We start from the raw sequence: 11796 nt of genomic DNA on the forward strand, positions 1-11796 counted from the left end.
CCCTGAGCAGTGTGCTTGACTCTCAGCTTCGTTGTCGTGTACAGGCAGACTGGGGTCTGCGCCGCGATGGTGCGACCCTTCTTCATGGCTGTCATCGTCACAACCTGGGATGCGGGTGCTAGGGTTAGATTCCTGCTCAGCCGAATGCAGATGCTCACCAGCACACGGGCCACTGGTTATCTGGCACAATCATTCTTGTGTTGGTGAGTGATGATGATACTGAGCAAAAGCCCAGTCGTTCACCCTCCAGCTGCGAGCGACACATTTCCACGCACGATCACTCGACGCAATGCTTGGCAGGGCTGTCCCACAGCTTGCTTGAGCTCTTGTCCGACAAGGGTCGCCTCGGACAGCTGCATGCGCTATCAGACTCGGATGGTCGCTGCCAGCCACCAACTTTCTGTGGCGAAGGACAGCATAGCCGACTCAGCCCGTTGGCCATGACGTCTCGAAGCCACACACGCTCAGAGTCTGTGGCACAGCACAGGCGAAGCAGTGAGGCGCACTTGGACGAGGCAGCCAGGCTGGGAGGGCGGCTTTGGCAGGATCAAACGTCAATCACTTCACGCCGGCAACTCAAGTGCCGAGGAGCATCTCGTGATTGGCTGCGCGCACAGAGATGCGACCCGCCTTGCCATGCCTAGCTCTCCATGCCATGCTCTGCCGCCTATGCTTCTGTACCATGGTGTGTATGGCCATGCCGGGGTTCCCACATTGACGTAACTCAATCGACTCCAGCTGCTTGCCGTTGTTCCGTCGCAATCATCATGGAGGGGCAGGGAAGAACAATTCTTCGCGGCAGAGTCAGTTGCACGGAACGAGCTGCTGGCAGGACGGAAAAGAGGGAGTCGCGGGAGGTGAATGACACAAGCAGAGGCGAGCTGAATGCGTCAGCTGCAAGGGCTTGGCCCCAATAGGTTTAATCAAACCTCTAGAAGCAGGAGGGGTGTTGATGATGGCTTCTGTCCGGCTGCGCGCAAAAGACCATAAGCTTGTGAGAGACATACCCCGCCACGAAATAAGCGTGGGAGGCCACCCGCGCCGGGTTCTCTACTCACACCCAACACGCAACATTTCCTCTTCTTTTTCCTTTGCGCTTCTCATTGTGCGGTAATCATCAAAGGGCCCTCTGTCGCCTTGCTGACGTGTGTCAGTTCAGGCGTCTTCTCGGGTATTGACTGCTGCGTGCACATCTGCAACTTCCCCCTCCTGAAGCGACTCACTTCGCTCAACCAGCCGGCGCAAAGCAACAGGCCAAGCCATGTCCGCAACACGACTCGGATTCGGCAGCATGCTGCTGGTCCTGGGCATTATTCTCGTCCTCATGCCCGGGCAGGCAGCGGCTTTCGGTGCTGGCAATATCCCGTCCATCGCCCAGGTCGAGGGCCACAACTGGCGCCACGGCGATATTGAGGACATGCTCTCTACGATCGCCTTCCTCGGGGGCAAGAAATGGACATCGCTTCTGATCAAGCGCACTTACTTCGGGAATTTCTTGAGAGGTCCTGCTCCCCCGTAAAACAACATTGTTGTCGCGAGCGCTGACATTTTCGCAGACTATAGTCAGGCGATCGACACTGCGGGATTGAAGGGTGTCAACGCCGAAACGCTCCGGATTCTGGTGTGGATCCTGTCGTTCCTTGCCAACGGATATGCTACAGAGGAGTTTGAAGTGACGGCTGAGCGTTTGGGAACATATCGGCCTGAAGAGCATATCGACAACCCCTTGGGCTACCCGAACGACGCTCAGACTTTCGACAAGCGCTTGCGTGGTCCCGTTCGGCCGATCGAGGTCGAAATTGACCCTCAAACAGGCATGAAGAACTACATTGCCAACGAAAGAGGCGACTGGGCGACGAGTGCGGGCTACTTGCGCTACAGCCTGGCCCGAAGCATCCACTACGGAAGACTCTATACCCATGGCGCAAAGGGGTCTGGCAGAGAGGAAGATCTTTGCGAAGCTCTTCGCTGCCTTGGTCAAGCTCTTCACTGCATGGAGGACTTCCCGGCCCACAGCAATTACTGCGAATTGGCTCTGCGCGAGCTTGGGTATCATGGTGTCTTTCCTCATTGCGGAACCGATACAGAGATCAATCTCCGTGGCAAGCGTGTCTACCCACTGGTGACTGGCACCTTTGGTGGAGTGGACTTCTTTCATTCGGTCCTCGGTGAAGCCAATGATCACTTCACACAAGCGGAAGTGTCCGAAGTTGACCAGATGGACCTCGTGCTGAAGAATTGCGAAAACTCGACCAACAACTCGCGGGGATCCAGCAACGCACGTGGCTTGGACTTCGGGTTTGGGGGCCGTGGCAACGCTGGCGACTTCATCTCGCTGGTCGGCCAACTGCCAGGCATTGGGGGCGGTTTCGCCTCCGAAGCACGAGAGCTCCAGCAGCGATCTGAGGACCAGAGGAGAAGGAATGCGTCTGGCTCCCAGTCTCGATCTGATCCATACTTGAGATCTCGTGCCGAGGGTGGCCAGCACACGAACCAGAACGTCGTTCCTGGAATGAGCGTCGATTTCGATCCTGTCAAGGTATCAAAGCAGATTTACCCCATCCTCGAATTTCGCGACAAAATCGTCAAGGCCATCAACAGGGGCATCTCCAAAATTCCCGGACTAGAGAAGCTTCTGGAGCACATCAGCGAGACTTTGACAGCTTTTGTCCTTGGACTCCTTGCACCATTCATCCGCCCGATCATTAACCAGGTTACCAAGGTGCTCAAGCAAAGTTCATCCACCGTCATTGATGCCAGTGCGAACTCCCAGCTCGAGCCATGGAAGGACCCACGCTGCAGCAATCCCACGCACTCGATGCTTTCCAAGGATCATTTCACCAACATCCTGAACTCCTGCGCTGGGCGAGTGGCTGCTACCATTCTCCAGTATACCGTTCCGTAAGTAATATGGGTGCCACCCCGTTTGTGCAACAATACTAATCTCTGTGGATTCAGTCGAGTGCTTTATGCATGGGAGAACCCTGGCGTACCAGTGGATGAGGTGCTCAGTGACGTTCTCAGGGCGTTCCATCACCCTGCCATCCGCGATGATCGGGTGGAGATCCAACGTGACATGTTCAACACTGTCCGTAAGTGGGCGGACGAGAACCCCAAACGCCATGAATTGAACCATATTCTCGGGTCAGACTCGGTCAAGAGGGGCAAGAACCACGTTCAGCCCAATCCAAACACCACCAGTAGCAGGGGCATGTCTCATGACCCTGGCTGTGGTGGCAGCATTTTCCAGCAGCCTGGCCACGGACACCCTTCGGACTCGCTTTGGTCACAAGTCAAGACCCGCGACCTAGACAGCATGGGAGTCGGTGATGGACATGGTGGACTTCGACCTGACTACGCGTCAACCAGCCGCCCGTCCTCTAGGCGCTCGGAATCTCCTGAGCGGCGTAAGCCCAGTCCTCAGTATGGCTATCATCACAGCCAGCAGGGCGAAGCCGCAAGCTACGCTGCCCCTTACCCGCCGGATCAGCCATCGCAGTATGGCCAAGGTCATGGTTCTCAGTATGATCAGCGCCCACAATACGGCGAAGCAGCCTCATACGGTCAACCCAGTTATGGCGGACCACCTCCCCAACAGCCTCAATATGGCGGCCCCCCTCCAGGCCAAGGCGGTTACTACGGAGGTCCCCAGCCTGGTTATGGTGCTCCTCAGGGCTATGGAGCTCCGCCACCGGGTCAAGGTGACTACTATGGAGGACCTCAACAACCGCCGTACGGACAGCCCCCGCCTGGCAACTACGGCAATCCTCCTTACCCCGGATACTGAAGTGGGGTTGGATCTTGAGCAAGGACACGAGTCCCTTTAGGCCCGGGTAGGACATGTCAAGGCGGGAGGATCTGTAGTTGGGGAAGAAAGAGCTATGGCGTGCTAATAGAGGGTCACTGGATGTGATGGACGTGACGCCGGAATAAAGGACTGGGAGATACACGACACAAACATAATATGGAATAGCTATAAGCTACCAGCATCTTTCATCTTAGAACAATTGATTGTTGTTGCTAGAAATGTGGTGCTCCATAGAGCCCCCCCCCCTCCTTTCTATGCGCCATTGCAGTCATGAGTTTGGACAAACCGGATCGGCGGGCAACCAAGATCGTGGCAATTTGAGACGATGCCTAAGGATAGCGACCGTCCAGACCCGGCCGGCACTAGGCTGTGAGGCTAGTGGAGCATAGACGGGTGTTTAAATTGTGAATACTGCTAGTGGGGGGCATTCTAGAATATGCAGAGATCCTAGCACATGCCGACTGTCACACGATGGCCCGGGATATTGTGTGTGCGTGAAAGAATTGTTCTGCAAGCCGTGTGTCGTGTGAGACAATCTCGACCTCGAGAGGACCCTAGATAGACCCTAGCTATAATACGCAGTGGAGCTGAAAGGGTTCGCAAGTGCTGTAACGAGAGTGAGAGCGAACGAGGAATGGAAGGCGAAGCAGTCGTCGGAAGGGGGCAGGGATGAGACAGACGAAAGATGGGGCGAGTTGCATGCAAGGGTGCTTGTCTGATCGAATCGCCGTGCAGCGACAGGAGCATTCCTCACGGCTGCAGACCTCCTCACCACTGGACTGGACTGGACTGGAGGCGCAGAAGGAGCAGCAGCAGCGCCTGGACCTGTCGAGGGGCAGCGCTGGCCCACCACCCACCACCACTAAGTCACCACCTCGCCCGCCCTGCACGATGACGGCCTGCGACAGCCAACCACCACTAGCCTGGGTCGAGCACTCTGGCCATGTCCGGCCAGGTCAAGGCACGCTGCCACCCTTTCTTTGCCATCGCTGCCTTGCACCTTGCGCTCTCGAAACTCCAGAGTCCATCCTGAGGCATCACGGCAAGCTGCTGGGCACCAACGTCATGTGAGCAAGGGGCCCCTGTGGGATCTGTGCTTCGCTTCGCTGGCACCGGTGGAGCTATCCGTGGCAGGTATAACCCTGTCGTCCTCCAGCCTGGCTCCTCCGTCTCAAGCACCAACAACGAACGCCCTGCGCGAAGCGAACTGCAGCCCTACGACCAGTAGGACCTTTGACGACACGACGATGCGCTGCGGCGCAGAGTCTGCCTTCTTCTTCTTGACAAGCTGCTGCGACCACGACGGGTTCCTGTACCCCCAGCAGCACCATCAACCGCAACCATGACGACATCACCAGATCTCGCGGCGACCGCCACGCCCGCCGCGTCCCCACCAGCAACTCTCTCATCGTCGACGCCGTCCCTCGTGCGCACCTCGTCGCAGCTCTCGGCCGTGTCCGGCAGCGGCAAGCGCGGCCACTCTGTGCGTGCGAAATCACGAAATCGCAAGATCCCATCCCAGCCCTCGAGCTCAGCATCTTCGGTAGCCGCATCGGACCGCTCACTCATCTCGTTCCCGTCCCTGTCGCCCGAGACGCCACGCTTCGAACGCCCAGATACGCCAGAATCGTTCGCCGGCACTATACGTAGCACGGCGGCTATGACACACGCGATATCCAGACCTGCGCTGGTGGGCACCCTGACAACGTCAAATTCCCACCGATCTACAAGGAGCGCCCTGTTTGAGGACACACCATTAGCGACTTCCAAGGTCCCTGGCGCGCTACACGTGGCGGACGACGAGCACATCGAGCGGCTGATTGCGCGGCATGGCGCAGTCTCTCTGGTTCGGCAGATCGCCGAGGACCTGGCTCAGCGGGACAGCCAAATCACAAACCTCCGGCGGCGGGCAGACCATCGAGAGCGCGCGCTGAGGAAGATCATACTCGAGTGCGGGCTGTCGAACCTCGACCTCGAGACGAGGCTGCGCGCCGTGGAGAGCGAGCTAAAGACACAAGATTTGGCCACAGCCGAGCGCGATGGCGGCATCTCGCACATGATGAACGACGCCATGGTCGACTCTTTGTCCTATAGCGCATTTGGTATAAGTAGCGGGGAGGACACGTTGCGTGTGAGGACGCTTTCCGCACCTTCAGATGAATCCAGGGAAGCGAAAGGTACCTTTCGGGGTTGGAAGGATTACCTCTGGGGCGGCGGTACCAGCAAGAGATCAAGTCGTGCGAATAGTGTCAACACGACTGGCGGCACCAGCAATGGCACCTTATCAAAGCAGGGTGCGCGCGGGCCGGCAGAGCGACGACCGCCGCTGCAGGAGGATCTGTTCACCCCGCCGGACGAGATCGCTGCGCGAAGCTCTAGTCGTGCTTCAAGCATATACTCAAACACCTCGACGTCACGGAAACCATCGACATCGTTAGCCAGCATGGCGCTACAGCTCGTAGCAGGCAAGGCTAACGGGGGACGAGATCCGGGCTCTGTACGGGGAAGGTCAAGCTCGGCGGGCCAGGGTGGCACTTTGAGAGCCTCCTCCGCCGCAAGCGTGAAGACAAGTGGCTCATCTCGGACCGCTCCTGTACAAAGCGGACCGAAAGCCCTGATGGCGATGCGACGGGCGACCCCAGCAGGAACCTCTGCGTTGTCTCGAACGCAGGCGCCGGACCGTTGGGAGACAATGAGCACGAGCCCTCCGGGGCCCTTAGCAGCACGGCCCGACAGTTCTGGCCCTGTGGAAATGGACACGATGTATGCGCCGGACAGCCAGCCGCCGAGTCTGACATATATTTACAACAATTATCCTGGCTCCGAGTTTCTCACAGATCGATTTGGCTTCATCTATGACCAGCGGAGGAAGAAGAGGCAACGCGAGGCTGCGCAAGTGGCGTTGCAGATGAAAAGAGGCAGTCGCGCCGCGGAAATGCTCTCAGGCGGACGCCCTGGCATATCGCCCAATCTGATTGAAAATGAGGCAGATACACTGGAAGAAATTGAGGATGCAACTCAAACACCAAGCTCTGCAGATGACACGGCGGAAGCAGGCAAGCCAAAGAAGTGGCAGGACTATCTCAAGATCGCAACTTTCCCGACGGAGTTGTTGTCGCACACGCCACTGATCAGCGCATCGAATTTGGAAGTCTTGGAAGGGGCCGAGACGCCCGACCCACCAAAGTCTCCAGGGTTGGTCACGGGTGATCGTGGATTCGTACCCGTGGCTAGCACGACAGCAGCGTTGGACAGCGAAGTATCTGTGCAGCAGGCGGCCGATGTCCTGCCTGTCACGATAGGTGAAGACAATGAGCCGGTCAAGCTGCTTCTCAAGCAGCTCAGCGACGTGCACGACTCGCTGCAAAGAGAAAGATCGGTGCGGTGGAATGAGTTCCTGAGAAAGGTGCGCGCCGAGCGCCGAAGGGAAGGTGAAGCGGCGGCCGCGGCAGCGGCTGCAGCAGCGGATGCGCGATACTCCAAGTCACGCGTCAACATCCCCGAGGCGAAATATGCCGATGGTGAGATCATTGGCGTCGCCGACCTCGGAGTCAAGGGCAAGGTTGGCCAGAACAAGTGGAACGAGTTCAGGAAGCTTGTGCTGGCCGGCATTCCCGTGGCGAACCGTCCAAAGATATGGGCCGAATGCTCGGGTGCGCTCTTCAAGAGGATCCCTGGATACTACGAGGACATTGTGGCAAGATCAGGCGAGGACGACGATCCGGCAGTGGTGTCTCAGATCGAAATGGACATCAACCGCACGCTGACTGACAACATCTTTTTCCGCAAGGGTCCGGGTGTCGCAAAGCTCAACGAGGTCCTGCGTGCCTACGCGAGGAGGAACCCAGAGGTGGGCTACTGCCAAGGCATGAACCTCATTGCTGCCAATCTTCTCCTCATCATGCCCTCGGCCGAGGAGACTTTCTGGATCCTCGTATCCATCATTGAAAAGATCCTGCCTCGTGGCTACTACGACCACAGCCTCATGGCGTCTCGTGCTGACCAGCAGGTCCTGCGGCAATATGTCGCCCTGGTCTTGCCAAAGCTGTCCGAGCACTTGGAGTATCTCTCCATCGAACTCGAGGCTCTGACCTTCCAGTGGTTCCTATCTGTCTTTACCGACTGCCTGTCCGCAGAGGCTCTCTTCCGCGTGTGGGATGTCGTCCTTTGCACCAACGACGGCAGCACATTCTTATTTCAAGTTGCTTTGGCCCTTCTGAAGCTCAATGAGCCGCAGCTGCTACAATGTGACACGCCATCATCGATATACACATACATCAACCACCAGATGACAAATCACGCCATCAGCATCGACGGATTGATCAATGCCTCCGAAGGCCTCAGGAAGGTCATCAGGCGCGAGGACGTCGAAGCGCGGCGCACTCGTGCCATCGAGGCGGAGCAAGAGCTCATCCGGGAGCGCGAGGAGGCGAATAGGTCCCGCCGCAACAACCAGAACCAAAAGGCAACCTCGGCACCCGCGCTCGTCACGGAGACGAGCGCGTCCGCGGTGCCTAGTCCAGCCCCGAGTCCGGCTCTCAGTCGCGAGCGTGACCAGAGCGTTCCGAGCCTCGGCAACGAGGCCGGCATCGAGCCATCTGAAGAAGACAACGAGGCTTTGGCAACGTTTGCAGAGGCGACAAGCCGGCCCACAACGCCCTTCGAGGAGGAGACAGTGTTTAGTCTCGGATGAGGTACAAACCGTGTTGTGTGTTCCCAAATAGACAGCATCATCACCCAACTCGCTCAAACAGTCTATTCGCAGTAAGGCGTAATGCCACCAAGAAGGGCCGCAAAAGCGCCCATGGGTTGAATTCGACTCAGCCATCACGATGGGGGCTACGGACACATGTACGGTCTGCAAGGAGAGACGTGTGCAGATCCCGCACAAAATCGTGACGCTCCCCATTGTTTTCCTCTCTCTCTATACATATACATCTTCTTGATACCCCCTTCCCAATACGAAACACGCACGAGGGCATGTACGTACAGTAATGCAGATAAGCGATAGGGCTACTTAAAGTATTTTGTGTTTCCCAGATTGACGGTCAGACGTGATTACCATGCATGCATATTGTCGTTGCATTTTGCATGCTGCAGTGACCTACGATGTGTGACTGCAAAGAATGCCTGGAGATATGAGCATTGTGTTGGTGGGGCAGCGGGTTGGCATTTCGCTCGATGCGTCTTCATAAATTGGGTGGTGATGTGGCTATTGACCCTTTTCGTTTCATGCATGGGATATCTTGATGTCTTGAGAATAATCAATGTAATCCTTGGTTTCACTGGATTTGGAACTCGCCAAGACTTGACTAGCGCCTGAGAAGGAGAGGTAAGGATCTCTAGACCTCTAGACCTCTGGACCTACATCATCTTGCATATTTCACTGTCTATGCCTCGCCGAGTGTCTCTGCGCTGCCAAACCTATATAAGTCCACCAGGGGATTACAGCATCAAAGGGGCCTCGTCCCGACAACTGTATTATTCAGATCATTCTGGAGGATGGCACAGCACCTGGGGAGCGCGTATTACTTACTGCTCGTATCGGCACTCATTCAAAGCGCGGCCTCATCAGGGTGCCTCGAAATCTGACCCTGCAGCGGAGTACGTGAGTGGATTCGCAGCAACTGTAAGTACCTGAGAGACAACCTGACACTACTGTAGCAGAAGGCCCTGTCTGGTGTGCTGCAGGTGAAAGTGTGCGGGACCTTGTAAGGGGTAAAAAGCCTCCGACGTCACCATCCGGGGGCCAACCTGCCAAGTACGCAGCTAAGGCTCCATCTCCCCTTACCCTGAGCCTGGAAATCCCATGTGCATGGGCAGTTGGGGCTCACAAAATCTGGGCTGCCCATTTCATGTTAACCTAGAATACCGGGCTTGTCAGTCGGCCTACTTTTACAATCCGCCTGTTCGTATCACAGGTCACAGGGTGCATTTGCATCTTGGACAGCTCTGATGCGCAACGAACTTGTGCCTGCTGCAGCAATCTGGCGATACTGTCGTGCGACAGTGTCAGGTTCAGTTTCACTTGGCAGCTTTATTTCTGCATCTGTATGATGTCGGAACTACGACTGAGTTGTAAATTTGCGATCGCAGGGGCTTTTGATTTGGTTGTTGACGAGAAGATGATCGGGTGAAATAGGATGATTCCCCAACAGTCGCGCTCGGCTGCTAATCCGCGCGTTATTAATCAAAACGCTTCGAAACCAGGGATTGGCCGGCGTATTTGAGCAGATGGTGCTGCCAACCCCAGGCAGGTGGGACCCAGATCCAGGTAACCCCTGGAAATATGGAGTCGCGAAGTCGACGACAGACGGGAGATACAGGGTGTCGACCGATCATATTAAGTAGCGGACTGTCGCGTGCCCGACGTGTTCTCTGCCAGTAGTTGAACCATGTCGAGCCCCCTTGTGACGACAGTATATGCAGCAATATCGAGAACAACCGGTGAAGTCGTTCAGAAGTTGAGACCTCACTCACGCATTCATATCCGTAAGTATCTTAACCACCTGTTGAACTTTGCCAATGCAAGCAGACCCGCGAAGCGATAACGACAAGAAATGCTGATCAGCGGGCAGAACCTCGGGGCTGTTGCTGTTGTAACACGATCACGATCGACCGGCAGTTGCAACGAGGACGCAGTTGCAGGCTCTCATCAAACGGGCGCGGCCAGATCGTTGCACGAAACATAAGAGATGTTCGAAGTAGATATATTCGGCCGCTTGCCTCCTGAGCTTCGGTTCATGATATATGGCTACGTGTTCCAGGATGCCGTGGCAGAAGTTCTGAGTCCTACTGAAGGAGAGTCCACAATGTCGTTCAAGTTGTCGAGCCATTGGTCAATAATGGCGACGTGTAGACTGTGCTACTCGGAAGGTCGCGAGCTGTACTGGCAAAAGCTCCGCCTCCATGCGAGCCGTGGCCAGCGGCCTGGGTGCGAGCTCTCTGACTTGCTGGAGCGGATGCCTCGCCATGCAAAACCCAGGCTTCGTCATCTGCGCAATCTCTGGATCAGTCAGAGACCGAGCAATGAGACCAGAGCCGACCAAAGTGCCGCGGACTTGCTCGGGCAGCTACCGAGACTCGAGACATGCGGACTGTGCGTGGTGCCTGTTGAGAGACCAAGGGAGATCATAATCGAGCTCGATAGCCCCAAGTTCCCTGCGAATATGACACAGGAAGGGTGTCTAAGCTCAGAATTTCCAGCCTGGGTTGATGCGTTCGTTGCGGGCAAAGAAGAGCCTGTTTCGTCCACGAAGGTGAAATTCCTGCTCAAATTTGGTGGCCCCCCGCTTTGTCGCCATCTCCCAGATTCGTGGGACTTCCGCAGTGCCTATCATCCAATTCAGGTAAGTCCTCGCGCTCTATCGGGCGATTCTTGATTCATCGTACAGTGCTGATCTGGTTGGAAAGGCCGCGTACATCAATTTGTCTACAAGGAGATATTTTGCAGTGTCGTGGCTGCATGATTCGAAGTTGGATGACGAATACGGCTTCAGGCAGGTTCTGGTCCCGCCATGATGAACGAGAAACTCTTCAGAATGTCTACCTACCTTAGCCGAAAACGCCAACACAAGTCGCTTAGACCTGGCGATCCAGTCAGTGCTTCATCCTCGTCCAGGCGCTTATGATCAACTCTTGGTGTCGCCAACAATCAGCTTGCAGCCGTTCCTGGAGTGGTGCATCGACTAGCTCTGCCAGGGCCAGCCATTGAACGAATCAGACTTGCGAGCTGGGATGTGGTGCCAGGTGAGGAGGTGGATCGTGGAGCGTAGTTGGCGCATCGTGGGCGGGATGGGCCGGGGGTTGCCCCTCCTCGATGCAGTACCCCAAAAAGCCAAGTTTGTGCCAAGTTTCTGGCGGCAGCAGCACCGCACGTTCAACACCCCATCCGTGGCATTGGGGGCTTGTCGTATGATGACAAGAGCTGCAGTTGGCACGGCTGGGCGTCAGCGAGAGACCGCGCGACAGCTGGTGCCATGCAGGAC

The 11796-nt window shown here is 56.4% G+C and overlaps 3 protein-coding genes across 3 annotated transcripts; all 3 read left to right on the plus strand.

Moving 5' to 3' along the window:
• Nucleotides 1-1013: 1013 nt before the first annotated feature.
• On the plus strand, nucleotides 1014-4101 carry B0I36DRAFT_426724 (heterokaryon incompatibility protein Het-C-domain-containing protein). The gene is made up of 3 exons (XM_046162402.1): nucleotides 1014-1502; nucleotides 1557-2901; nucleotides 2959-4101. Exons 1-3 carry the CDS (start codon nucleotides 1262-1264, stop codon nucleotides 3785-3787), a joined length of 2415 nt encoding a protein of 804 aa, XP_046018281.1. The 5' UTR covers nucleotides 1014-1261; the 3' UTR covers nucleotides 3788-4101.
• A 685-nt stretch (nucleotides 4102-4786) lies between these two features.
• B0I36DRAFT_310211 (rab-GTPase-TBC domain-containing protein) lies at nucleotides 4787-8847 on the plus strand. The gene has a single exon (XM_046152228.1). It carries the CDS (start codon nucleotides 5151-5153, stop codon nucleotides 8499-8501), a length of 3351 nt encoding a protein of 1116 aa, XP_046018282.1. The 5' UTR covers nucleotides 4787-5150; the 3' UTR covers nucleotides 8502-8847.
• A 1297-nt stretch (nucleotides 8848-10144) lies between these two features.
• B0I36DRAFT_7285 (uncharacterized protein) lies at nucleotides 10145-11396 on the plus strand. The gene is made up of 3 exons (XM_046163284.1): nucleotides 10145-10300; nucleotides 10387-11157; nucleotides 11222-11396. The coding sequence occupies exons 2-3, from the start codon at nucleotides 10504-10506 to the stop codon at nucleotides 11327-11329; spliced, it is 762 nt and encodes a 253-aa protein (XP_046018283.1). The 5' UTR covers nucleotides 10145-10300; nucleotides 10387-10503; the 3' UTR covers nucleotides 11330-11396.
• The last annotated feature ends 400 nt before the right edge of the window (nucleotides 11397-11796 follow it).

Source organism: Microdochium trichocladiopsis (genome assembly GCF_020744255.1).
Source record: "Microdochium trichocladiopsis strain MPI-CAGE-CH-0230 chromosome Unknown B0I36scaffold_1, whole genome shotgun sequence".
Taxonomy (NCBI): Eukaryota; Fungi; Ascomycota; class Sordariomycetes; order Xylariales; family Microdochiaceae; genus Microdochium; species Microdochium trichocladiopsis.

What these genes read in the sequence shown, in the direction of transcription:
- B0I36DRAFT_7285 (XM_046163284.1), top strand. Translation starts at nt 10,504, where the DNA reads ATGTTCGAAGTAGATATATTCGGCCGCTTGCCTCCTGAGCTTCGGTTC. An exon ending in GTGCCTATCATCCAATTCAG is followed by an intron (nt 11,158 to 11,221) that starts GTAAGTCCTCGC and finishes CTGGTTGGAAAG; the next exon opens with GCCGCGTACATCAATTTGTC.
- B0I36DRAFT_426724 (XM_046162402.1), top strand. Translation starts at nt 1,262, where the DNA reads ATGTCCGCAACACGACTCGGATTCGGCAGCATGCTGCTGGTCCTGGGC. An exon ending in CTTCGGGAATTTCTTGAGAG is followed by an intron (nt 1,503 to 1,556) that starts GTCCTGCTCCCC and finishes ACATTTTCGCAG; the next exon opens with ACTATAGTCAGGCGATCGAC. An exon ending in ATTCTCCAGTATACCGTTCC is followed by an intron (nt 2,902 to 2,958) that starts GTAAGTAATATG and finishes CTGTGGATTCAG; the next exon opens with TCGAGTGCTTTATGCATGGG.
- B0I36DRAFT_310211 (XM_046152228.1), top strand. Translation starts at nt 5,151, where the DNA reads ATGACGACATCACCAGATCTCGCGGCGACCGCCACGCCCGCCGCGTCC.